The sequence below is a fragment of the Colossoma macropomum genome, unplaced genomic scaffold (genome assembly GCF_904425465.1).
Source record: "Colossoma macropomum unplaced genomic scaffold, Colossoma_macropomum, whole genome shotgun sequence".
In the NCBI taxonomy this organism is placed as follows: Eukaryota; Metazoa; Chordata; class Actinopteri; order Characiformes; family Serrasalmidae; genus Colossoma; species Colossoma macropomum.
The window spans coordinates 9,423,692-9,451,630 of NW_023494800.1; the positions used below are offsets into that span (position 1 = coordinate 9,423,692).

At 40.0% G+C, this 27,939-nt stretch overlaps 1 protein-coding gene across 1 annotated transcript; it reads left to right on the forward strand.

Annotated features, from left to right (window-relative positions):
* pcsk1 (proprotein convertase subtilisin/kexin type 1) lies at positions 1-27,766 on the forward strand. The gene is made up of 14 exons (XM_036588520.1): positions 1-421; positions 3,113-3,217; positions 3,432-3,557; positions 9,844-9,990; positions 12,580-12,656; positions 15,399-15,487; positions 16,877-17,049; positions 18,115-18,327; positions 19,760-19,860; positions 20,133-20,366; positions 21,938-22,095; positions 22,803-22,936; positions 23,023-23,184; positions 24,813-27,766. Exons 1-14 carry the CDS (start codon positions 239-241, stop codon positions 25,206-25,208), a joined length of 2,298 nt encoding a protein of 765 aa, XP_036444413.1. The 5' UTR covers positions 1-238; the 3' UTR covers positions 25,209-27,766.
* Positions 27,767-27,939: the final 173 nt, after the last annotated feature.

Below are 27,939 nucleotides of genomic sequence, written 5' to 3' on the forward strand. Positions count from 1 at the left end.
CACGCTTTGCTCCAACTGCTCCCCTCCACGCTGCAGCGCGAGCCTCCCCTCGAGCCTTCATGCCAAAGTCAAACGGAGCGGATCTGATCTTTCTTTCTTGAGCTCTGGGTTTATTTATTTGTTTGCTTATTTACGTACTTATTTATTTATTTATTTATTGAGTTGTTGCATCTCGCGTCCTGCTCACCCAGGAGTCAGCACGCGCCCCCGTTTCTCCAGCGCTGCTCTTTGCTCTGAGATGGCAGTGCGATGTGCTGCTGCGGTGATTTTCGGCGCTCTCACGGTTCTCAGCGCGCTGCCGTGCCAAGGAGTGAACGCCTCCGACCGGCAGTACCTCAACGAGTGGGCCGTGGAGATCCCCGGAGGGGTCGACGTTGCACGAGCGATCGCCAACGAGCTTGGCTACGAACTAATCAGACAGGTAGGAAAACCTAGTAAGCCAGGCAAAGTGCCGCGCGGGTTCAACTGAAACCCTTTGGTTGAGTTCAAGCGTCACTTGAGGCTTTTTGGGTTAATCATTTGGGTCCAGTTGAAACACTTGGGTTGAATTAAACCACTTAGGTTCAGTAGAAACATTTGGGTTGGGTTAAATTTTTTGGGTTGCATTAAAACCTTGGGGGTGGATTGAATCACTTAGATTCAACTAAAGCTATTGAGCTGAGTTGAAGCCCTTTGGTTGAGTTGAAGCTCTACAAGTTTTGTTTTGGGTCGAGTTTAATTCGTCGGGTCTACCTGAAACATTTGAATTGGATTGAACCACTTAGGTTCATTGGAAACCTTTGGGTTGAGTTAAATTCTTTGGGTTGAATTGAAGCCATGGGGTTGGACTGAATCACTTAGGTTCAACTGAAGGTCTTGAGCTGAGTTGAAACCCTTTGGTTGAGTTGAAGCTACACTTGAAGTATTTTTGGGGTTGATGTTGGTTTGAGGTTCGATCCTTTGGGTCCAGTTGAAGCATTTGGGTTGAATTAAATTCTTTAGGTGGAGTTAAAGCCTTTGGGTTGAATTGAAGCCTTGGGGTTGGATTGAACCACTTAGGTTCAGCTAAAGGTCTCGGGTTGAGTTGAAACCTTTGGGTGAGTTGAAACCTTTGGGTTGAGTTAAAGCATTTGCATTGAATTAAAGCTATGGTTTGAAATGAATGGAATTTGCCCCTTTTTATTGATATGAAGCCATTGAGTTGTGCTGAAATTCTTGGGTTCATTTGAAGCCATTGGGCTGTGTTGAAACCCATAAGCTGTTTTGGGACAATGTTGTAAAAAGAGCTATCCAAATTGAATTGAATTGAAAGGCTACAGCTGGACTCCAAAATCTGCTGGAACGCAATGCTGTTGCATATGCATGGGGTTTTATAATGCATGGCTTTGTGATCGAGGAGCTCAATCTGTTGCTGTACCCTGCCAGTTTAGCTTGGCTGGTGGGAATTACTCTTGCTTTTGGGGTCAGAATGATGTATCACAATAAAAATCTGAACCTCTGATGAGTTTGATCTGTTTACATGATGTGTGTGAATTGATATGGGAAGCAAATCATAAACACCGTTTAGCTGGACCTTTTTTTTTCTTAAAATCTGATCTAGTGTTTTTGTGTCATAAGAATTACCAAAATGGATAAGAGCATTAAATGATGACTCACTGATGATCAGTGAGTTCAGAAGAATTCCACAGGTTGGTTCATATGTTGTGCAATTCCTTATAGTCATTCATTTATTGGAACATCACAGTAGAGTTTTAAATGGTCTTAGTGAAGATCTGTCTTTTTGTGCTGTGTTGTTTGATTTCAGAGAATGTGCTTTCATTCACCAGAGGCAGGAGGCACAGCTGCTGACGTTGGTTTGCATACGTCAGCCAGAAGCAGATGTTTGTGAAACACTGGGAAAGAACATACATTGAAAAAGAACACCATAGAGAAATGCCTTTGTTACCGTATAACAGTCAGTTTGCCAGCCCACCGTTTTCCAGTCAAAACAGCCATTATATAAATATATAATTTTTTCATAAGATATTCCAGAGGAGATTAGATTTGCAAAAGGAAAAAAGTGAGAAAACAGGAGTTTTCAAAACTGAAGTTTAAAAAATGATTAAAAGATATATAGAAGATGACTCCAAACAACAATGCAAGACCTGATTGACCACCAAAACTGTCACATCAAATAAACCGTTCTTAAAGATTTTATCTTTGAGAGAGAGAGAAGCACAGCTTTTGCTTCAGATCTGGGCTCGTGAGAAACAGACAGTGTAACCAACTTCTAAGACTGAACTTTGGAGGTGTGGAAAAATATCCCTGCAGATTTCTTTGCCAAAATAAAAGCAAGTCTCCTGCAAAAGAATGGAAGCTGTGTATGGACACACTGCTGATAAAAACTGATTTTGTATTCAGTTATTCTGTGCAATTTACGATTAAATATATGCTTTCTGAAAGCTGGAAAATGAATAATGTCCACTTAATGGACATTTTGACTGGAAATTAAATGAAGGAAATGGTGGTCTCTGACTTTTACACAGCACTGTATATATAGGCCTACATGACATGTTGAGAATTCTCAATATGCAGATATAAATTCAATAGTAACATCTATTTTATGGTATGTCTCTATGTAGTTATTATTTATTACATTTGACAAAAGAAGTATGATGCCATAAGGCTTCACCTCAGGAAACATAAATCTCACAGACACATTTAACCAGCTGAGGCTCATCATTTTGCTTGCAAAATTGGAATAACGCCAGGTTTATTCATTTTTTTGTATAATTTTTGGTTTGTTGTGTACAAATAATATATGCTTTAAAAAAATGGAAAATAGTAGATGTACAAAACTAGAATCATGATAAACCTTATCAATTTGCAAAAGAAAGAGGACCACATCTGTAATATTTAGCTATACCAGGGGCTGGAATAACTGGAAAAATAATAAAAAATATGCCTCTGTACATGTTAGGAATACAAATAGGCCTGCTGTGTGTCTGGCTGAGGAAGAGCCAGGCCGACCAGACCAGACAGATGGAATTACGTCACTTAGATCAAACTTAATTTAGCTCCAAAAATGAACCATCTTTTTCAAAAGATTCTATCACTCTCTTACTCACTCTTTCTCTCTGTCTCCTTTTCACAGATTGGGGTGCTAGAAAACCATTATTTATTCAAACATCACAGTCATCCTAGCAGGACCAAAAGGAGTGCAGATCACATCACCAAAAGGCTGTCAGAAGATGACAGAGTAAGAGCTTCCATTCATGTCTTTTCCTGCTGTTTCTGAGATGAGTATGAATGCCTATCTGAAAACAATTATATAGTCTCATCTGTTGGCCTGTGAGTGGTCAATCTAAGGTGTTTTAAAATGTCTAATGATTTACCATTTTAAATGATTTATATAAGCATGTCTCCTGTCTGTATGGATGTTTGAGGTATTCTGTTTCATTGCCTCCCTCAAGGTGTCTTGGGCAGAGCAGCAGTATGAAAAGAAGCGGAGTAAACGCGCTCCACTGGGGGGTGAATGTAAAGATTGCTCCGTGGACAAACTCTTCGATGACCCTATGTGGAACCAGCAGTGGTACTTGGTGAGTTTGAGTATTCAAATAGACCATTCACTCTTTCCTTGTGCTCTATTCCATTCCTCTGTGCCGAGCAAGTCAACTGACCTACCCATGCTTCACCCACAAATGCATTCTGTCTTAGCAACTGTTGTGAGAATCTTAACTCTAACTAACCGATAGGTCAGTTGGGTGACTCAAAACATACTGACCCAACATTCCCCAACCAACAGCAACATTCAGATGTTGGGTTTTGGCTTTATACTGTCCAGAAATGAGAACTGATTTCTAGACCAAATTCTAGAGGACAACATTCTAGAACAGTGTGAGTAGGGAGAACATTCTAGAACAGTGTGAATGAGGAGAGAACTTTCTAGACCAGCATCAAGTGGAGTGGAGAGCTTTCTAGAGCACCGTCAAAAGGGGAGAACATTCTAGAACAGTGTGAATGAAGGAGGACACTGTAGAACAATATGAATGGGAGACAACATTATTGAATAGTATGAATGATGAGAGGATATTCTAGAACAGTGTGAATGAACATCATTGAATACTGTGGAAGGGGAGAGCATATCAAATGCTAAATAGGCAAAGAACATTCTAGAACAGTGCAAGTAGGCAAAGAACATTCTAGAACAGTGTTAATGTGAAAGAACATCCTATAACGTAACAGGGAGACCATTATTGAATAGCTGGAACGGGGGGGGGGATTATGAACAAAGAGAGAACATTGTGGATCGATATGAATGAGGGGATAGCATTCTAGAACAGTGTGAATGAAAGGAAAACGTTATTGAACAGTATTAATGGGAGGGGCATTACTGAACAGTGTGAATGAAAGCAGAACTATAGAGAATAGTTAGATAATAGAACAGTATGAATGTGAGAACATTCAAGAACAGTGAGAATAAGGGAGAACACTCTAGAACACTGTGAATGGAGGAGAACATTACTGAATTGGGTGAAAGGGGAGAGAATATTCTAGATAGTGTGGATGAGTTAAAGCCATTCTAGATCACTGTAAATAGGCAGAGAACATTCTAGAACAGTAGGGAAGAAGATTCTATAACTGTAATAGGGAAAGCAACATTGAATAGGAATGAGGGAGAATTATGAATGAAAAGAGAACATTGTTGAACAGTGTGAATGAAGGAGAACATTCTAGAGACCCCCAACAATCAAACATAGATATGGCAGACCAGCTCAATGTTTGGTTTGTTGGTGTTCTTTTGGAGAACACAGGGTCGGTGTTCAGCGAGTGTTGAGATGTTTGACAGTGCTGTAGGTCCAGCTTTTATAAATAGGCGAGTTTCCACATTGATCATACTGCTGTCAATAGAAGACAGACCCTCCTCATTGATAAGTGACTACCACTAAATTAGGAGAAAATGAACAGACATAAATCAAAATGAGAAAAAGTCAATCCTTCAAATGGGAGCATCCATCACAGCAGCGCAGAGTGCTTGTTTGTCTGAGCGGTTAAACTGAGTGGATTCCAGCTTCTTGGTGGCTGCCCTGGTGATTTCTTCATTACTGGACCAATCTAGCCTCTGGGTTTGAGCTCTGAGCTGCTGAAGTCCAGCAATGGTGCATTAGGACTTAGCGTTGCATCATTCTTTCCGCTTTGGGATCTTTTTTATGGCCAAGCACACAAAGCCTTAATGAATCTGTGGCTCTATAGACTTTGTTCCTCATTCAGCAATCTGGATACATCGCTATCAACATGGGCTTTGTTTGTAAATGGACAGGGAGGGAGGCAGAGGTTGAGAGAGAGAGACAGATAGAGAGACAGAAGGAGAAAGAGAACATAAGCTGCCAAAAAGTGCATTTGCTTAATTGAGCATGCCTTTGGATATGTAGGAGAAAAGCAGCCTGCGCTAAAAGCAAAACAACAGAAGAGGCAATCAAATGTAAAGTCCTAATTTGTTTCAGCACTGTGGGCTTATCTTACAGAAGCCATGAAGCATGGGCACAGATGCAAATGTCCCAATTCTCCCAGATATGAATTACATCCGCTCGTAGCCTGAGCTGTGACCCACTCTAATCAAATGGAGCGCTCGCCATGCTTTTACAACTGATGGATTCATTTTAGATGTGCGTATTATCCCAGATCGCTCTTTAGCGGCACTATTCTTCTGTTGTGTTGTTCTTTTCAGAGTGTTTCTGTGTGTGTGTGCGTGTTTGCACATGTTCCTGCTCATGACTCCTTCTGTTATATCGTTCATTTATGACTGAAAAACAGGATATTAGAAAATCTGAGTCACCCGTAAAGCACACATTTTGCTTTCTTTGTCTGGGCAATTCTAATTGAACTGGTCATAAAATTCCTGCTTGCTTTGTCATACGCTGGTCCACATCATCAAATCAGCCTGACAGCCCAGCTTCCTCTCAGCGGTTCGGTCTGTGCAGAGTATCTGTATCTTTTCTGTCATGCTGTGATAGCAGTGTTTAGGGGTGCCATTATTTGTCCAAAAGTCTCCAGACAGCCCTTCAATTCAGTGAATTCAGCTACTTTAAAGTGCACTTATTGCTGACACAGGTGTGTTCCACTGCATAGAAGAGAATAGAAAAGCATCGCCAATAGAATGGGACCACAGCCACAGTCGCTGAATTTTTGTTGTTCATGTACAATAATAATTCCATTGCATTCCCTTCACTGGTAGCCACTATGAGATTTCCTATGGAATGAGGATCAATTTACTCATTACCGAATGTGCCAGTTGCAGAAACAAAGCAGAAGCAAAGGGTCATAGAACTGCTTTTGGTTCCCTAAGAAACCTTTTAATGGATGGCTCTTTAGAGAACAGGATCCTCCACTTAATGGAAAATTTCCAGGAAGAACCTTTAAAATGGTATTCAACCTTTACATTAGGTGGAGGTTCTTTAAACCTGCAAAAGGCTCTTCACACACACAAATCTCTTTTTCAAGCATGGTTCTTTGGGGAGCCAAAAACGGGTTGGTAACATTTATTTTTATTTATTTCGAGTGGTCCATTGTAGATGATTAATAAACTCTTTACAGATTATCAGTAACACATCAACTACATATCAGTGAAGTATCAGTAGTGCAGCATCTGAATACACTGAAGTCAATATCTTGAAGATGTTCTGTTGATACATTACTTACATTAAGTAGATGTATTGTTAATATGTTACTTCCATTACACAAAACCTAACCTTACCCAACACCTAACCCTGGCCCTAATCCTAACCCTGACCTTAACCTCAACCCAGAACCTGATCCTAACCTTCATATGTTGTTGACATGTTACTGAGAGTGTTGAGTGTTTGTTTCATTTAAAAAAGACCACTCAAAATAATGCGTTACCAAAGGTTCTTCTATGGCAGGGGTGCCCACCTTTTTGTTTTGGGTGCCAAAGTACATGTTTGTGGTTGGTTGAGGGCCAAAAAGACAAAATATTTGAATGAACAAGGTAGGTAGGTTTCATATTGAGTTTTAAAAATGTATTTTACAACATTATGCTGTGTTCTGTTTCTTCTTGGGCAGCACTGCTGTGGGAATCTCAAAGATCCTTTTGTGGCACCTTTGTAAGAGTGTAGTTTTCCAGAAAACCTAAACCCTGGAAATTAGGGCTCAAACATGTAGTGAAAACAAACACTCTAAACAGAACCAATACTGTAACCACCTAAATGTGATGTTGTTCAGTACTAGAAATAGTGTTGAAATCTATTAAACCTGCAGACAGATATGTCCATAAATATAAAGACATGTCTACACAGTTTGAAATGTACTGTTTTTTAATTAGTAAGTTGCTCCAAAACCTGGTTATCAGGAAGAAGAGAAGGGATGTTATAATGGCATAATGTTGATTTTATAATTAAGTGCATTCTTTTCAGAGAACTTGAGTGACCTGAATCAGTTAACCATTGTAAATATTTTCACATAAAAAATAGAGAATTCTAACCTTTATTTTACTTGACCTGTTTGCATAAGTAGTCTTCGTGGCGTGTCTTTGTGCGCCATTGGCCCTGGTTTCTTTAGAGAGGCACTCTAGTGCAGTGGTGCATAGAGAGGGAGGGGGCGAGCGATAGAGGGAGGATGACGTGCGAGGTATGGAGATGAGACGGAGGATGTGCTAAGAAGAAGGAAGGGCATGAGCAAAAGATGGATATTCATGGAGGAGGAAAGAGAGAAAGAAAGAGAGAAGGAGAGGGACGGAGAGAGAGAGAGAGGGGGGGGTGACTGCATAGCGAATGCATTACCTTATGGTTCTTTAGAGAGGATGCTTGATAATTCTATCAGAGATGAGTCATAAGACAGTTCTCTCTATTTCAGGCTGAGTGCCACAGGCTGTAATTGGGTGGGTGTGGTGAATATGAATGTGTGTTTGGGTGCATGCTGATCCTTCAAAGCTAATCATCATAGAAGAAAACTCCAGAGATACAGTATGATAGGGCTATAGGCTTTTCCACAGTCATGCGTTCTCCACTGCTTTACTCATCTCCATAAATTAATAAATAATAATAAATAATAAATAAAAGTAGTAAATTAAATTCTACAGCAGCTTATTAACATTACATATGTATACATCTGTATCTGTATCTATCTCTATATATATTTATTAATGTGTGTGTGTGTGTGTGTGTGTGTGTGTAAAAACACTGATAAAACACTTATATATATATATATATATATGCACATATACATATAAAAAAATAAGATTGATTAATTGTATTATTCTCTTACCCTGTTCTGAATTCAGGGCAGTGGCCTCCCTGACCATCCAAAATCTTCATATGTGTGGTCACGTCCACCATCAGCTCTAGCCACCTCCTCCTTCTGCTTAAGAGAGAGGGAGGGAGATATCAGCTATGAGTCATGGCTGAGGGGTTGGTGCTTGTGCTGCGTCTATGCATAAATCTACAGCCTCCTGGAGCTGTTTATTCCAGCCTTTTTCTCCTGCTTTTCCTCCTCTGACTCATCAGGGCCCCTGGGCTGCCTCTCTATGCCCCCTCCCAGTCTATTAACCAATTAAAACACTGATGCTAATGATGTCCCCCACCTTCCATGTGGAGCTTCCATACATTATCTGGCCTTTACTGAACAGATGACATGACAATATTGTGTATAGCTGAATTCGCTCTTCAGCACTCTCTCTAATGGTTAATTACCTGGCCAGTGACAGCCTGGTTCTCATTGCCGTGGAAGGACAGTGAATAGAGCCTAGAAAGGTCAACATGGAAGATTATATCATTTAAACAAGAGGCATTCTGCTTTAGAGTGTTGCTAATGGATGCAGTTTGTGGAGAGCCTTTTTATTAAAGGAAGTGGACAAAAGTGGACTGTACAACGTCAATGGATCGATGGATACACATACGCAGAATTCAATTCATTACCTTTGCATGGTCACATTTAGAGACACATCTTCAGGCAAACAGCACAGTATCTGAAAACGAGGCCAGTGCACTAAACTGAAAATGTGTGGACTTGTATATACTGTCTCTACTCCATTTAATCGATTGTGGCCTTTAGGATTCTTCAGTAAAGAAAATGGTTCTATATAGAACTATGAGCACTCAAAGAACCTTTTGCATGATTAAAAGGTTCTTTGCACTGTGAAGTTGTTCTTCAGATTGATGGAGAATATGCTGTTAAAAAAGGGCTCTTCTGTTGTTACAAGCTTGACATCGAAATCATATAAGAACCCTTTTTGGTGCTATATAGAACCCTTTTTAAAAAGGTTCTATATAGAATCATCTACAGCACATTCACCATCAATCTGAAGATCCCTTTCATGATGCAAAGAACCCTTTAATCATGCAACAAGTTCTTTGAGTGTTCATGGTTCTATACAGAACCATTTTCTTGACTAAAGAACCCTTGAAGAACCATCATTTCTTAGAGTGTAGTTAAAAGAAGCTCATGTGCTGATTTACTCTCTCTGTCTTGCTTTCTCTCTATCTCTGTGTCCCTCATTCTCTCTCTTTGTCTCTCACTTGTTCATTTCTCTCTCTCATTCTGTCTCTCTCTCTCTCGTCTCCCTCTTTCTCATTCCTTTTCACTTTCTCTTCATCTTTTTTCTCTGTCTTTCTCTATTTTATTCTTGTTCTCTCCCTCTCTCTTTCTCTTGTTCTATTTCTGTCTTCCTCTGTATCTCTCCCTCTTTCTCTTTATCTCTCTCTCTCACTGTCTCATTCTTTTAATCTCTCTCTCATTCATCTTTTTATCTCTCTATCTCTCTCTTGCATTATATTTATCTCTCTCTTTTTAACACTGTCTCTCTCTCTCTCCCCTTTCTCTCTCTCTCGCTCTCTCGTTCTCTCTCACCTTCTTTTTATCCCCCCCTTTCAGCAAGACACGCGGACGTCTCCATCTCTACCGAAGCTGGACCTGCATGTCATCCCCGTGTGGAAGAAAGGCATCACAGGCAAAGGCGTGGTCATCACCGTGCTGGACGATGGCCTGGAGTGGAACCACACCGACATCTACCCCAATTACGTAAGAGCGTCACCATAGCAACACCCACTCCACCACCACAACACCTTACAGCTGTTTCCATGGTGACTGCTACCCCCAACCATGCAAGACATTATCCATAGTGACATCTAGTACCATCACCGCTGTGTGCGAAGCCGTCTGATGAACATGTTTAGCGTTAAGCTCACATATACGTGACATTCGCGCTGAAGGAGCCTGAAATATCAGTAAAGAGAGTTAAGGGCTCTGCAATGAAAGCTTTGTGGTGTGTTTACATTTAAGAAAATACAAAAAATCAGGTTCCATTTGTAATTTACGTACTTAAAAGGCGTGTTACACTGAAAGTCAGAGATGATTAATCCCTACCTCTGATTTAGATTCTCCAGGTTCCATTGATGTGCATCTCTACTGTAATGTGTCCAATTTGTGCTTAAAAGTGAAGGCAGCAATGAGGATTAGTTTAGAGCTCTAAGGGTTAAATAAAACAAACTCAAAATAAAACAAACACTCAAAAAGTGTTACAAATGCAACTACTAGTGTAGTCTCGAGGGGCCAGACATAACCTTGTATTGAGAATACATGTCTGAGGACAACTGGTTAAACTGATGGTGCTGGCAGCCCCCTCTAAAACCCACCTCACATTCCTCTAGTCATCTGGAATACAATCACTGATGCAAGCAAAACGAGCTAGCAACATGCTACTGTTAACTAGGGGAAATGTGTTTTTGCTTTGAAATGTTTACCTCATGTAATGTGGTCGACACATGAAACACACATCTGCATGCTTTATTGAAGTTTTTTTGGGGGCGACTTTTCAGCCATACTAACTTACCGTACATGCATGAGCTGGTGACAGGCTTGTTGCGTGTTTGACAGTGCTGACAAGGACACCATTGTGCTCTACTTTGAGCTCCGACAATTCGATTGATATACAGATTTCACACTTTGTTTGTTCCTATCCTAGTACATAGTACATGTTCCCACCCACATTAGCCCAAGGTTGTCCCCAGATCCAATACAAGATCATGTCTTGTCATGCAAGACTAATGACCCAAAATGAAAATTCTTGGTGGAAACTGAAATTCAGGGTCCAAGAAAAGAGAATTAAAGAAGCTGACAATAAATAAAAAGACTTATTGTATTATGTACAGTGTGTGCCACAAAGTCCAACATCCTCAACAAAAGAAAAAGCATTGTCATCTAAGAAGTTATATTTTGCACTTTGGAACTGTTGTTTGAGAATTATTTCATCTTTTAGTATGAAAATTTTCGGTGGCTGAATTGTCGGTTTATGCCTAGCAAATATGGCACAATATGTGTAACCATTAGAATATATATGCCAGTTATTAGCACTCAGACATACTGTGTTGCAGCATGGGCAGTTCCTCCACCTGTAGTTGTTTACAAACTGCAGAGGCTGATGGGGAGGTGCTTTGAATTGAGTGCAGGCTTTATGCGTGTGTGATAGTGAATAGATGTGTCGCAGTGACAGACCACACATGCACACAGAGACTAAAGGGGGCAGAGACTGAAAGAGTGAGGCTGGGTCTCCACACAGATGGAGCCACAGTGTGTAATTATCTTTACTCAGTCAGAAAGCCTTTAGTGTCTCGATTGCGCAGCCTCTGGCTCAGACCAGCATTACACTTCAAAATCATTATGGGCTGCTTTCCCAGTCACAGATGCAGGCTAGTGAATGGCACTGTTAGTGGGGTCTAATCTGTGGCCAGAAAGCCCACTCTGTATGTTCAACTAGCAATCAAGTCTATTTTTGCTGGTGTATATTTATAGAAAATTGTGACCCGCTGGATTAAAGGAATACTCCAGTGTTTTTCAATGTAATCTCTATCTGCTGTATCTGTAGCTTACAGTCGAACACCACTGAGAATAATCTTGACATGTTTCCTTGTACTAAGTAAAAGAACAGAAAAACCCTTACCTCAAACAATACTTATAATAGAAGTCAATGGGCAGATGCTAAAAGACCATCGTGCTGGCTTCAGTTATAAGTATGTTTCAAGCCAGGGTTTTTTTCAAGTACAGGAAAATATAATGGTATATTATTATTATGGTAGTCAAGTCAAGTCAAGGTTTATTTATGTAGCATTTTGTACAACAAGCATTGTCGCAAAGCAACTTTACAGAAAAAGCCAGCTCGAAGCCCCCATGAACAAGCCAATGGCAACGGTGGCAAGGAAGAACTCCCTAAAAGCAAGAGGAAGAAACCTTGAGAGGAATCAAGACTCAAAAGGGGAACCCATCCTCCTCTGGTTGACACCGGATAGCAAACAATAACAAAAGAGCAATATGAGCAGAGAATTAGGTAAAAATATTAAAATACAGAAAAGGGGAAAAGCAGGTGAAGCAATGGCTATGATTAAATAATAATAATAATAATAATAATCTACAGATGCAGCAAATAGAGACTGGGTGAATACTCCTTAAAAAGAATCTGTGGCTGTATACTACATACATTACACTACACCTTATAGTTTCATAGTAATTCATAGTAATTTAAGGGATTAAGTCCTGAGTGTTTATCACTAATTACCTTCACTAAATTCATCAAATTTGCTGTTTTAAATATAAAACCTCTCTGTTCTTCTCCAGGATCCTGCAGCCAGTTATGATTTCAACGACAACGACCCCGATCCTTTCCCCAGATACGACTCCACCAATGAGAACAAGTGAGTGCCTTACGGTCATAATTCTTTCATGTCTGCAGATGGATGAGCAGAAAGTCCTGTGAGTGGATGCACACCCAGGCACAGAGCCACAATCCAGGATTAGGAAGTGGTAATCTAGAATTATGACAGGAATATAGGGATCGCCATTATCGGATGTGCTGTAACGTGTCCAGGCCCAGCCACAATGACAGCTGTGTTTAAAAGGCGCTGGTGATAGTGTCAGCAAGTGTGATGTAGAAAGGTCAACTCGCCGTCACACAACGCATGTAATCCACTTCCCCTCTTATACGTTTCCCTCGTCCACTCTTACATAACAGGATTACAATACATACACAGTTTGGCTGCCCTAAACTTAAAACGGAAACCTAGAGAAGCACGCCACACTGCGTCCCAGCTAAGTCTGTGTTGCATCACTGGGGTCATATGCTGCTGTTTAAAGTTTGGAATCAATGTTTTTAGAAATATCAACCCATATTTTGGGGCAGATACAGTATAACCTGGTTCTAATATAATGTTGGTAATTGCTGTTGGTCAGTTGGCCTTATCATCAAGAGGTTGTGAGTTTTCCATGGTCATCTGTGACCAGGTGCTCAAGAGAGCATAACTGGCCTTACTGTCTCTGGGTGAGAAGGATGGTCAGTGTTCTCCTCCAAGCATGTTGAGCTGTCCAGTGAGGTTGCATCTCAAAAATGGTAAACAAATCTTGAGGCAAATATTTGATACATTTTACATTGCACATATGATATTAGATAATTCTAACAATATAAGTATTGTAAATAGATAATTACAGTGTATTTATCATTTAATAGCCTCTTGATGTTCTCCAACTTACTGAAATAATACCATTCAAAAGTGTGGAACCTCCATTCAAAAGGTTTTTAATAATACATTTTTTGAAGAGGTACATGCTTAAAATGATTAGAACATTGATGTAACAACAAAACCAAATGATAATTTTACAGAAAAAGAAAAACTTTTTTTTTTAACTTTGAATAGAAGCAAAATGTTTTTACCAGTGATTTTGGAGCATTTCTATTTCTCCATTCATCATGAAATGTAGTGTATGATTTGTCATTTTATCACTTCTAGGAGTTCCCTATCACATAAAGTATTGAATAAAATATTTAAAAATACACTCTGGCATTTTTGGTGTTAAATTATAGTTATGCACTAGTATGTACATGTATTATGTAGTTATTATTGAAAAACATAACGATTATAGCCTTAATTATTAGCCTCTTGGTGTTCTCTAAATTACTAAAATTTTGAGTAAAACATCTCAAAATACCTTTTGTCTAGATTTTATATTTGAAATTATTTCTATACGCTACCATTGAAAGTTTGGAACCACTTTTTTTGGGTGTTACACTATAGTTACACACTAGTAGTTATATAGTTATTAATGAACAAAATAACAACACTTATTCAATGGCCCATTTTCCACTATTTTCTGATTTTCCCTGAGGTCCACTTATGACACTTGCATGGTTTTATGTACCAAAAACAGTCATAATTCATTTTATATGTGCATTTTCTAACATCTTTAATATCTTAGAATAAGAATATGAATTCTGATTGGCTGCCTTATATTGGGCCTCTTTTAAAAAGTTCTGTGTGAGTGAATTAATGTATGGAGATATGTAAATGTGTTTTTGTGACATCATAAAGACTTAAGACAGGCTTTTTTGCCTTTTAGTTTAGTTTCCATACATGAACTGTGTAGACTGGGAAGTGAACGCTGTATTGTGAAAGTGTTACTACATACTGCATCAAATTCTTAATGTAGTTTTCCATGAGATTGGAACTTTAATGTGATTTCAAACTGTTTAACAGTAGTGTATAATTTGTTGGAAGGTGCATTACATTAAGCAAAATCATATCTGCCCTATGAGATGTGAGGAGAAGCTGATTACTCATTGCCATAAGGCAATTCCTATATCATTTAAAAAACAAATCACACAACAAAATCACTTTGCTAGCGCGCCAGGATGAATGCTGAGCTGTTCTGCAATTAGAGGCTGGCATAGGTGCTGAAATAAAAATGGAAAACACTCATTATTTTCCCCCACCATGAGTTCAGCTGCCTCCATTTCACACACACAATGCCTGCGAGTGACTCATACTGTGGCAGCACACACACGTACGCATGCACACACAAACACACTCATCCTCTTACCCACCCATGTCAGAGCACTCTTTTGTCAATAGACTCAAGGTACTTCACTGTAATTGCTTGTATAATACAGAATTTGTCAACAGTCCATTTATGCTCAAAAGAGAGTTCACATGAATGAGGAAGCAAAACCAGGAGAAAACAGAACTCAGTCATTAACAATTAACAAGATTCAGCCCAACAATTAGCACGTCTTTGCAAATTACACCTTCTAAATGGCATAATGTTATCAAACATAAAAAAACTAAGGTAAATACTCAGAGCAGGCAGCCATCCATCACTTTATAGTACAGCAATCTAAGATCCTTCGAAGAAGCTCGTTTTCTAGATGGAGATTTAGCTCCCCATTGATAGTGTGATGGAGATGATGGAGAAAATAAGTGACATCCTACAATGAATCTTGCTTTTGTGCCTATAAAGCATGAGACAGTGAATTGCAGATGAGGATATTAGGAATACTGAATGGATAGTCATAAAACCAAATCACAAAGCCTTATTTTAGAGCAGAACTGTAATGAATTGTGCTGGATTTCATCTATCTTGACACATTTTTATTGTTCTGTCTTCAGGCATGGCACACGGTGTGCAGGTGAGATTGCAATGCAGGCGGACAACAACAAATGTGGAGTCGGAGTGGCTTACAACTCTAAGGTTGGAGGTGAGTGAAAAAGTAGTTATGGGATTCAAAATATATGCAATAAAACAACCATAATTTTATTGTTTGTTTGCGATGACACATGACTTAGACTTCTGTGCTAAAGTCAGAGATCACCCTTCATTTAAAAGTTATTCCTTTTTCAGCATCAGTAAAAAGCAGGATACAAATATACACAAAATTATACAAAATTCTAAACAATCAAATATAATATCAAATGTATTTTAGCATTTAATCCCTTACCAAGCCATGGGCCCACCAGCAGGCCCAAAGTCTATAATCTAAGAAAAGCTCCATTAGTTTGCATTGAAGTCCCTAGAGTTAATGAATAATAAGCCTTAGTGTGTTTTAGGCCTGGAATGTTGAGGGGTAAATGTGTCCACCCTTTGCCTTCATTATAGCTTCTGCTATTTTCAGGAGAATTGCTTTCATTTTTTCATAGTAATCAGCAGGGATATTTTTCCACACCTCCGAAGTTCAGTCTTAGAAGTTGACTGCATTTTCCCAGTCACACATTTCAACTCATCAGTCCATAAAAGGTTACTCCACACTGCAGGTGTCCAGTTTTGGTGTTCTAGTGCAAAAGTTTTTTTTTCTGTCTATTTCCTTTTCTCATTAAGTGCTTCTTGACAGGAAAATCCTGTTTTTCCTTACATACTTTCCTTTGACTTTCACCTTCCTTATGCAAGTGCATTATGGAATCTCCTCAGAAATCTGGCCTGAAAAACGTAGAACTTGTACTTAATGGCTGTTTTGACTGGAAAACACATAAAGTAATGACGGTATGCAACACTTTTGTGAAGTAAAATAAAAAGTAAAACACACACATACACATAATCTAAGCTGCTTATCTTACTGGGTTGCGGGGGGTGCTGGAGCCTATCCCAGCGTTCATTGGGCGGAAGGCAAGAAACACCCTGAACAGGCCACCAGTCAACAAAGAAAAATAAAGAAGCCCTTAACATTGTTCCAAATAACATGTTTTTAAAAAAAGGAGTTCCAGCAGTTTAAAGTAAAGCAATAATTATTGTTTATTGTTTATTACTGATTGCATGGCCAGGCAAAACTAATGTATAAAGCGTTTTTAGACAATATTGTATCTGAATGAACATTGTCATAAAGCTGAGTATCCTATCTGATATAGTGAAAGGCTATGAATGCTTTAGAACGTTTAGAGTCTGTGCCTTCAAGGTCAAAATCAAATATAGAGGCGGGTGGATGTAGAGAGTTAAGAGGGCAGTATGCTTTTACCACAGCACCTATTACATAACAGCACTCATCCAAATTACCACACACACACATACGGTGCACCTGGCAAGGCCCATTAAGAACGTTTTCTAGGTCAGCTCAGGTTGGGTTAATCACTCCTCTGAACCTCATTTTGCTCCTCAGGGATCCGGATGCTGGATGGCATTGTGACGGACGCCATTGAAGCGAGCTCTATAGGGTTTAACCCAGACCATGTAGACATCTACAGTGCCAGCTGGGGGCCTAATGATGATGGGAAAACAGTGGAGGGGCCTGGACGCTTGGCTCAGAAGGCCTTTGAGTACGGCATCCTGAAGGTGAGAGATAAGTGGGCCTATTTAAGAATGTGTACCACTATTGATTGTGGTAGAATTAGCAATGTTATAGTTTATTTATGCACTACTGGAACATGGGCGTCAATATGCCTTCAGAGTGAGGACACATGTCTTGGGATGGGTACATATATACTGCCTTCACCTGCTTGTCAGATGGTGATATTTAATTGTTATTTAAGTCACTTTAGAAGTAAACTAGGAAGTGTTTTGTAGTCTAAAACATGGAATATATCAAGATGTTATGGTGCTAATGTTGACTAGTTGGCTAAACTGACAGTATCTTCCAAACATTTCCCCTCCCTGTAAAAATTGCGTAATGCAACCACAGGTGACTGATGTGAGCAAATATTTACAGCCTAATTGGTGAGCACTAAAAGTAAGCTGAATTAATATTTTGTCACAGCAGCCATAAAATGCAATAATGTTTATTACTTTTCTTTAACAATATTTACAAAACTGGAAACAAAACTGGATCCTCGTAGATATCCTCATAGGTGAACAAACGAGTCACATGAATGACTTTCTAAAAGTATATTTATTGTGGAGATGTGTTTTCACAACAGGGGGTTCTCACCCCTTGGCTTTCGTCCCTCATTGCTCACTAGCAGCTCAACACAGAGTCACACAGTTCCACAGAACTATGTTAATCTGATTACAGTTACAGGTAATTGTTTTAAATATATTAATTTCAAAATAAAAATATCAGAGTCGATTTCCATTCCACCAAGAGAATAGCCGCTAGGGGGCCTGCAGAAAGAGGCTACGAGATGTAAAGAATTGTTTGGCATTAATTATTCATACCATTCCTTTCTCAATCATGATGAAAAAGTTTCTGTAGCTTGCAATTAAAGGGACATTCATGTGCAACTTTAATGTTGGGTACTTGTGTTTTTACGATAATTCTGATATCTCATCAAGGCAGCATTAGCATAAGCACTGCTGCAGAGGTTTGGTTACACATTGAATTCTATAATTCCGTTAGCCTTGTAGATGCTGATCTAAGCCAGACTTTAGCCCTTCTGTAAGTGACCCTGTTTGCTCTCTCAGGGTCGAGGTGGAAAGGGCTCCATCTTCGTCTGGGCGTCGGGTAACGGCGGACGTCAGGGTGATAACTGTGACTGTGACGGCTACACAGACAGCATCTACACCATCTCCATCAGCAGCGCATCACAGCAGGGCCTGTCGCCATGGTACGCAGAGAAATGCTCGTCCACCCTGGCCACGGCCTACAGCAGCGGGGACTACACTGACCAGAGGATCGTAAGTGATATACGACCATCTCACACATGTACAGATTAAGCTTCACCAGAAATCCTCATTTAGGACTAGTGGTAGTGGAGAAAAGCTCTGACTTACATTTACAGCATTTGGTAGATGCTCTTATTCAGAGAGACTTATAATGTTATGGCCCCCCGAAGTCAGCTGTGTGGAGGGCAGCACTGTTTCTGCTCTGCACTATACCAACCAGCTTTTATTCATTGGTTCTTTAAGAGATTATTCATTACACATAATACAAAAATGTGTATGGGAAGAACTATTTACACAATAGTGTAATATTGATATAATAAAATACACAAATATTTAATAATAATCTTATTTATTAGTAATTAGAATCACAGAGAAGCAGCTCACATGCATTCTAAAAACATCTTTACATATTACATTAAGATGGTCATGACATTTTTAGCAATAATAACAATAAACAGTTCTGCTGTCTCAGTGCCTTGCTGCCCGTGCTGCCTCGTAAGTCAGGGCCTCAGAAGGTAGCGACATGTCACAACGTTTTGAAGATACCGACAGCATTTAGCTGTGCTAGTGTTAGTGTTAGCATCTTTTACCAAAAAAAATCTCTTATAAGAAATCTTTCTTTTAACCCAAAATATGGTATTTTACATAAATTAAACATTCACCTCACAGAAAGAAGCTCTAATGCTACCTAAGCATTGAACATTAGATCGTATTAGTTTAATTAGCACAGCAGAACATAGCCAGAACTAAAATCTTTGGCTGAAACAATCACAAATAAATATTTGTACCCATGCTGGTGTCTTCTGCCATTTGTTCTCCTAATGGCATCAGCAATGACACACAGGATTATGGGACATGTAGGCAGCGAAGGAGACACCTAGACTTCTTTCATAAAAACAGCCAAACCGAGGAAGCTAAGCAGCGTTTTTATACAAACACTCTATTTGGATATGACTAGGTGCCTTCTTACTGTCGGAGTAGGCAGCATTTGTTATGTTTCAGACAGAGCTGTAGTTCATTAACAGTAGGCTACAGATGCCAAGCAACATAACAGTCAAAGATTATTTTAAAAGATCCAGAAACAGATTTTAGAACTAGAACCATCTATATTGTTGAATCATTGCTGCTGAATCACCACCTTAAGATCAGCTGATGAATTTTTCTGGCCCTAGTATTGAACCTTTTTAAACTAGCCCTCTGGTTTCACTGTTCTATCCCGGCACCAATCAGGTTTAGTAGTTTTGCAGTCTAACCGCAGCCTGACACTCACACTGTAAAAGCAATACCAATGGGGTATTATTTATATCACACATGGTACTGTACTAATTCCCTGTATAGAGCAGTTTTCCTCATTGGTGCTTTTCCTGTGAATTATTAATGAGCTCTTTCATCTCTCTTTTTATCTGCATGCTCTAAATCCTTTGTCTTTGCTTTTCTGCTGCAGACCAGTGCCGACTTGCACAATGAATGCACAGAGACACACACAGGAACATCTGCCTCTGCCCCACTGGCAGCTGGGATATTCGCCCTGGCTTTGGAACAGAAGTATGTAAAGACATCTTTATAATAGTGCTATCTTTTACTAAACATATTCATAATGACACCCAACAGAGCTGCAAATTATATTCATTCTGGTGTCCAATACAAGATCAGCCAAGCATAGCAAATGTGTAATTGAACCTTTTTACCTAAGCCTAATTACTTCAATATTGAAAAGTGAGTCTGTTGGATGGGATATTGATCTGCTGTGGAATCAGTACTGTATGACTGTCCAAAGCTCAGACTAAGTGAAACTCTATCTATCTGTGTGGTTTCAGTCCTGATCTGACCTGGAGGGACCTGCAGCACTTGGTGGTGTGGACGTCTGAGTTTGACCCATTGGCCAACAACCCTGGCTGGAAGAGGAACGGCGCCGGGCTGATGGTCAACAGCCGCTTCGGTTTCGGTTTGCTGAACGCTAAGGCTCTGGTAGACCTGGCAGACCCCAAAGTGTGGAAGCACGTGCCTGAGAAAAAGCAGTGCATAGTCAGAGACGACACCTTCCAGCCCAGGTACAGCCTTACACTCATAGACTGTAATTATTGAGCATTGCAGGATAGCAACATCCATAAAAACAAGATTCATGTTGTTTGTTTGTAAACCCTATGTGTTGCATTTATCATAGAAAGCTGGTGAAGGATGTAGGCAAACAAAGCAAAAGAAGCAGATAATTACTGAACTTTATGCAAATGTGAAGCACCAACCAATTAGATTGTTGAAATTTAAAGCACTTTGTTTCGTCATGCCTCATATAATTAAGCTTCATGCTGAAATCAGTGTTGGAAAGATGCAGAAGTTAACAGGAAACAACTACAGTGGCTGGGAAAACCCACATAAACATTCAGCGAGAAATTTTTAAAGCAGAATTAGGCCTGCTGGACTTCACAGAACCAGCCTATAACTCCACATTCACTTTCACTAGACAGCTAAACTTGCTTGCATTTTATCAACACACCCTCAAAGCAGCCAGTAGCAACAAATGGAAACACCTCCTTGTATCTATGCACTTTGTCAGCTCCCCTTACAGTATAGGTGCACTTAGTCCATCTATTTCTCTACATACTTTGTTAGCCCCCTTTCACCCTGTTATTCAATGGTCAGGACCCCAAAGGACCACCACAGAGCAGGAATTATTTGGGTGGTGGATCATTCTCAGCACTACAGAGACACTGACGTGACGTGTAAGTGTGTTGCACTGGTACGAGTAGATCAGACACAGAGTTTTTAAACACCCACTCACTGTCCGCTCTATTAGACACTCCTACCCTGTTAGTCCTGTTACCCTGTTAGCTAACCTTGCAGATGTAAAGTCAGACAGTAGATCATCTGTTGCTGCACAGTTTGTGTTGGTCATCCTCTCGTCCTTCTATTGGAAGGATATTTTTGGTTAGTGGACTATTCCCGGTCCAGCAATGACACTGAGGTGTTTACAATCTCCAGCAGCACTGCTGTGTCTGATCCACTCATACCAGTGCAACACACACTAACACACCACCACCATTAACATTATGCTCTATAAATCCCAGTCTGAACATAGCAAATATATAATAGTATAATATTTTGAAATATAGTATTTGGCTGTGTTGCTTAGGTACAGCTTTGTCCATCATTTTTTGAAGGGTTTTAAAAGGGAATTTCGTCAGTGCGCCGTCAGTTGTTTTCATTTGGTCTCTCTCCACCCGAGGGCTCATCAAAGAAACCACTTTAGCAAATACAGTAATAAAACAGCCCTTAAGATGGCCCTGAGGGGAAATGGCAGAGCCAAGTTGATGGATGCATGTTAAAATGAGTATTGAATCGGTCAGCAACTCTTCTTTACAGCAGACTCCATGCCTTCTCATTGTAATCCTTAAGAATTATATGATTCACATCTCTGTCCCTGTGAGTTGGACAGGGAAATCCTGTCATTCATGTCTTGTACACTGGGGCAGGGATTATAGTCCCCTGGATATGACAAGGAAACATGAGCCAAACGTAGTTATGCTTTGGAAGAGTAAATCAGAGTACATGTCCCAAAGGTACACATACATAAGTATGTTTGGTCTTGTTTATATGTGAAACCTGTGTGTTTGCTGTGTTTCAGGCCTCTGAAGGCAGCAGGTGAGATCAGCATTGAGATTCCCACTAAAGCATGTGCTGGGCAGACAAACTCTATAGACTCTCTTGAGCATGTGCAGGTGGAGGCCAGCATTGAGTACACGAGGAGAGGAGACTTACACATCACACTAACATCTCCGTCAGGTGAGACACATGCTCATACATGTAGTTACAATCATGACAGCACAAGAACACATACAGTACTCCACCAAGCCAGACATCCCATATATGACATATAGTAGACACCTCAGTATAGTGGGACATTATAATGCTGCTGTAATGCTCTTGTTAAGCCTTATTTAGTTTGTAGCTGTTAATTAACTGGCCACTAGAATAGTGAATTAACTCCTTTACATTCCAGGTTTATTTCATACTAAGGCTTATTATTCAGTAACTACAGTGACTTCAATGCAGACTAATAGCATTTTGCATACTTCAATAATAAATCACCAATTAGCTGTACATAAAGTGTTTTAGTTAACATGTAGGTGTGCTAAGGTCTTCAAACACACTTCAACTTCAGGTGAAACGCCCTCACACATCAGAAGCCCTGAGAAAACTGTTTAAAACAATATAATTGGGCTGTGAATGAGTTTTTGCTTATAAATGCACTTAACATTAGAATTGATGCAAACAAACAGCAAAGGTACAGTAAAAAGCAACACGTTTTCACTGAATTGGTTAGAAGAACATAGGTTTAGTTCCTCTGCTCCTCGATTGTACCTCAGCCATTGTATGGATTTGTTCAGTTATTTTCTCAGTGGTCTTGTGCACAGTGTTGTATTCATGTGCATACAAACATATACCACATACTGACTGTAATGGATGCAAAACCCCTTGTTTGTCATCAGGAACTACTACAGTGCTGCTGGCTGAGAGGGAGAGGGACACGTCCTCTAATGGCTTCAGAAACTGGGACTTTATGTCTGTGCACACCTGGGGGGAGAACCCTACCGGCACCTGGACGCTAAAAATCACTGACACTGTAAATATCAGCACATCTTCCTCCCTTTTCATTTTCCTCTGTTAGCACACGTGCAGCTCTCTGACTCTCCATTCTTTCTCTCTCAGTCGGGCCGAATGGAGAACGAGGGGCAGATACTGAGCTGGAAGCTGATTCTTCACGGGACGTCTGAGAAGCCAGAGCACATGAAGAAGCCGAGAGTGTACACGCCCTACAACGCCGTGCAGAATGACCGCAGAGGAGTCGAACACATGGAGGACATGCTGGAGGTGAGAGCTACATACACACAACCTTCCGCGTGAACATTAATATTTCTTTTGTAGTAACTATGTGACAGTGCATTGCTTTGTGCACCCACTGTTTAATTGTGGTTTAGCCTTGAGCGAATAAAGGGATAGTTTGTCAAAAAAAATCTCATTTACACAATTTTATTACAATTTTGTAATTTAGTGCTCAGCCAAGCACTAGATCTACAAGGACAATCTGCTAATAAGTGTTACAAAACGGATAGTTCCGGTTCTAAAATCTGATTGGCTGAGCCGTGTTTGAAGCTGTTGTAAAATCCACGATATACACACTCCTATGACCACCTCACAACAACTGAGTCATGTTTACTACACCACGGCACGAAAAAGACCCTTGTGCTGTAAATGGAATAATCTTTGACTCTCGTGATTCTCACGTGGACCACCAAGTATATTGATGAAGTAACCTATTTTTGTTTAAACTGAGGGGCTGGCAATTTATGTTCTTAACTAGAACTAGGCTGGTCAGCTAGCTAACAGGCTAAACAACTCCATCAGTAATACCACAGGCTTGAATTAAAATACTTACGGTACGATTAACTACAAAATAGCAGTATAAAAGTCTAAAAATGCCACTTGAATGGATTACATGCTTCAAATGTTCGTGTTTCAGTCAGAAGTAGCGTCAAACCCAGGCTGGCTCTGTGCTCCGTAAATAGTGTGCTAACTATGAACGTTTAGAAATTCTAGCCTCTAGAGCCAAATAGTGCATCATTTATCGAGTGTGGATGTGGCTGATTTTGCATTGTTGGGATGCAGGATCCAATACTTAAATTCCTACATAGTGCACTATGTAGGGAGCAGGGAGCCATTTGAGATACAGCCCCAGCACAAAAAGTGGGGTGCTGCTGGATTGGTGCTAAATAAGACTCGTGGTGGTAATTTGGTGACCAAAAAGTACTTATAAAGCAAAAGCTTTTGCATTAAACAGTGCTGTGTTATCGAAAGTTCATTGTTATACAATAAAAATTTTGAAATTCATGAAATGACTGCAATATACGGTGATAGATGACTGAACGTGTAGTTTGCACAATGTTAATTGAAGTATACGTTTTTCTTACTTGCTAGCTATACTGTAAAAACTTTGACTGGGAGTTTTAGCGACTGAATTTTAACATACCCAAGGGAGCAAATGGTTTTGTCTGGAATACTGATGAAAAGGGAGTTGCAGTTCTCTAGATGAAACAATATGAAAGTCAGGGTTTAACTTTAAAAAGTTGAGCAGACTTTAAAATTTTAAACTTTTAATTTTAAAAAGTTTGTCTTCATTTAAATGTACAATCTGGGATACAGGACATTGGGTCAGGCAGTAGGATAGTGGTAGCTTTGATGCTCACATAGATCTGCAGTTATTCTTCAGAGTGTGTTTGGTGTAATGTGTATTTTTTTCTTTCATGTTATTATTTTGATACTATTTTAGCCTTTCTGACATTTATTTTCTGAGACGTATTTGTTTATCTGTTTTCATTTGGATTTGTTTTTGTTGTAGACTTTACCAAACGCTTTCTGTGCTTTAAAATAGGCTTCATAAATACATTTGACCTGACTTCACTTGACATAATCTCACTTTTTATTTCCTCCTCTCTTTATAGGAGTCCTCTGTCCCTCCCAAAAAAATGGAAAAGTCTCGTGCACCAGCTCCCTTCGCTGCCTCTTCCTCTGCCCAGGCTCCTGCCCCAGAAGAGAAGCCTAGAACGGCTCAGGCTGCTTCCACCCCTGACATAGCCCTGCTGCACCTCCTCCAGTCAGCCTTCAACAGGCAGAGCCCTGCTATCTACCCCCACTCTGTGGCCTCCCTCAGCCGGGCTCCCCCGCTGCGGGACAGGATCCCTCAGCAGAAGCTGTACAAGGCCCAGGAGCGCCTCAGCCCTGAGAGCAGCCTGTACAACCACTACAGAGACAGCTTCTACAGGGACCAGGCCGACCGGCACAGAGATGAGCGGCTGCTGCAAGCTCTGTTCGACATACTGGAAGGAGAACAGCAGTGAAGGGGGTGGAGAGCAGAGAGGGGGAGGAAGGGGCCAAGGAAAGGAGTAGATGTAGGGGTAAAAAAGTAGTGAGGTAGAAGAGGGTTCTCAACTACAGTCCTGGGGACCCACTAAGCTGCACAGTTACAAGTATACCCTGGCCTTGTTTCAGCCTTAAAAGCTCCGCCCACAGAGCTACACAGACCTTCTGATGTATGTTATGCTGTAATGGTGCATTTGGACAGTAAACCTTCTTACCAGTTGCCAAGGACCACCCAAACTCAAACACTGGGTAGTTTTGATAACATGACAATTGTAGGATTTTACAAGGCCAATGCGAACTTACCACAAGATGGTGACAGCTAGCAGAAATTCGTCAGCTACACTCTCATTGGCCACTTTCACCATCATGCACAAGTTTTATCAGTCCAACAGAAAACAGGCTTTTGTTTATCAAGCTAAAGACTAGCTAGACATCAATAGCAAGCAGTTGGCTGGCTCTGCACACTGTGACAGTTGAGCCTTTTGGCATAAAATACAGTATATAAACATTTTGCAATGCTGCCTTTGGTGCTACCAACACAGGATTTTCTGGCCACTGTTTCACCACTTTGTTTAATGGGGGTCTGTTTTTGTTGCAGACCGTTTTTAACAGTCACCTGCCCTACACGCCATACAAAAACTATAGTCTGTGATTTGCTATTTTTCATGTCAGTCGAAAGGCCCATTCCTTGAAAGCAGATGTTCTTGGCCTAAGACTATTACCAACTCAAACACACCTGATCCGGCTCATGAACATCTTTATTATTAACAGATGAGTTGCATCAGATATGTTGGAGCAGATTTGGAAACTTTGCAGTGCAGTGGATCCTCCCCAGGACTGGAGTTAAGAACCTCAGAGGTAAAGCAAAATAAGGTCGAAAGATGCATGGGGAGTGAGATCTGAAGGGGCAGAAGGTGAGAAAAAGTGTGGATGAGTGCATTACAGCCAGGCACAGAATGAGAGCAACATTACTCTTCCAGACAAGCTTGTAATTTGACACTACTGTTTCTCATCTGTAAGCGTTCTGAGGCCTGTTTGTGAGTGTCTGTATGTGTCTGAAGTCTTAAGCAGTGCCATCTACCCCTCAAAATACTGGGACCAGTTTCGAAGCCTATCACGTCCTTTCTCGTCCCCCCGACCTCTCTGCCCATAGCCGGTTAGTCATATCATGCTGCTTTCAGTGCCGTTAACTTCTGCATGTTCTAATTAAATGAGATGTTTTCTTTAGTAGATTATGATAACATGGTGTTCTATTTATTGCACAAAAAGTAAAGGTAATTTGCTTTTTAAACCTCTCTTACCTTCATATGTTACTATCAATCCATTTTCATTTCACAGATTATATTAAAAAATACCTTAATGCCTATACAGATCTACATATAGCTCAAGAGTTTAAAGAGTTTATTTATTGCAAAGTGCAGATGATGTTTAGAATTATTTTGATTTTAGATATTTTATTATATTTTGATATATCTGATTCCAGGTTTTCATTTTATGCTGTTGGTAAAGGTGTCTACAAGAAGTAGTTTCCTTACTTGGTTCTGACACATGGGTTAAGCAGATACACCTCATAACATTAGTATTGTGTCTATTACATCTATGGACAGGTGTATGATATCTAGACTCAAATCTACTCAGAGACTTGAGTTTTTACCAGCTTTTGCACAGTTTCTGTTGTAACTTTTCACCCATGGTAAGAGATCATAATGAGAAGGATTGATGCCACATGGGTGAGTGGTTTGGAACATCCTTAAGAGAACCTTAATTTCAAAACAGGGAAATATAACGAGGCATTAGGCCAACATCTAAACCTACTGCTATCTACTATCAGTTGATTTTGTATATTCAAAGATTCACAAAATGAAATAAAAGTTTATTTTTCTATGGATTCCTAGTAGTTTATGCAAATAAACAGAAAATAGTCTATAGAACCCTGATATTTTACCTCATAGGAGAACCTCTCTAGTCACAGTCAGGTTGTGTCTCTTTTATGGCCTTCATGGTTTCAATCTGTGATCAATCAAATCTACTCTTGAATCACCTCTGAAGCTATTTACAGGAATCAGTGCTGCCCTATTGTTGTGTTATAGAACTGTCTATGACTGGTATTCATGAAACAATCTTGAATGTTAGTTTATCCTGCATTGGCCACATCTTCGCTCCTCATGAAGCAACATTTAACAGAGATTGAGTCATGTGTTTGTGAGAATTCGTTGGTACTTGAGTTTACAGCAAGGCCTGGTTTGAGTTTGCCGAGTGTGGCTTGGTTTGACTGGTTCTGCGACTGTAGCCCCACTTTCCTGCCAGCTGAGAGAGAAAGTCCACAAGAGTTGAAGGGAGAGAGAACGAAGAACGTTTACACACACATCCTGTAATTTATACATTTTTCAATGTAGTCAGTGTTTATATGTTAATTGATCGATTGATTGATGCTTCTGTCCAAAGTTGTTTACAAAAGCTGATATAGTTTCAATTCTGTATGATTATACCATATGGATTTTATCGTAATAAACTGTAAAGTTACCTTGCAAGTGAACGCTTTGTTGTCTATGTGTCTCGGCTTCGTGCCGTGTGCTGTTTTGCAAAGGGTGGCCTTCGTGTCGGTGCATTATCGGGAAGAACTAAATTCCCCCTGCCTGCCCCACCACCATTAATAATTCAGACACCATTGGCTTGTGAGAGAATGCTTCAGCAGATATGCTCCAAATA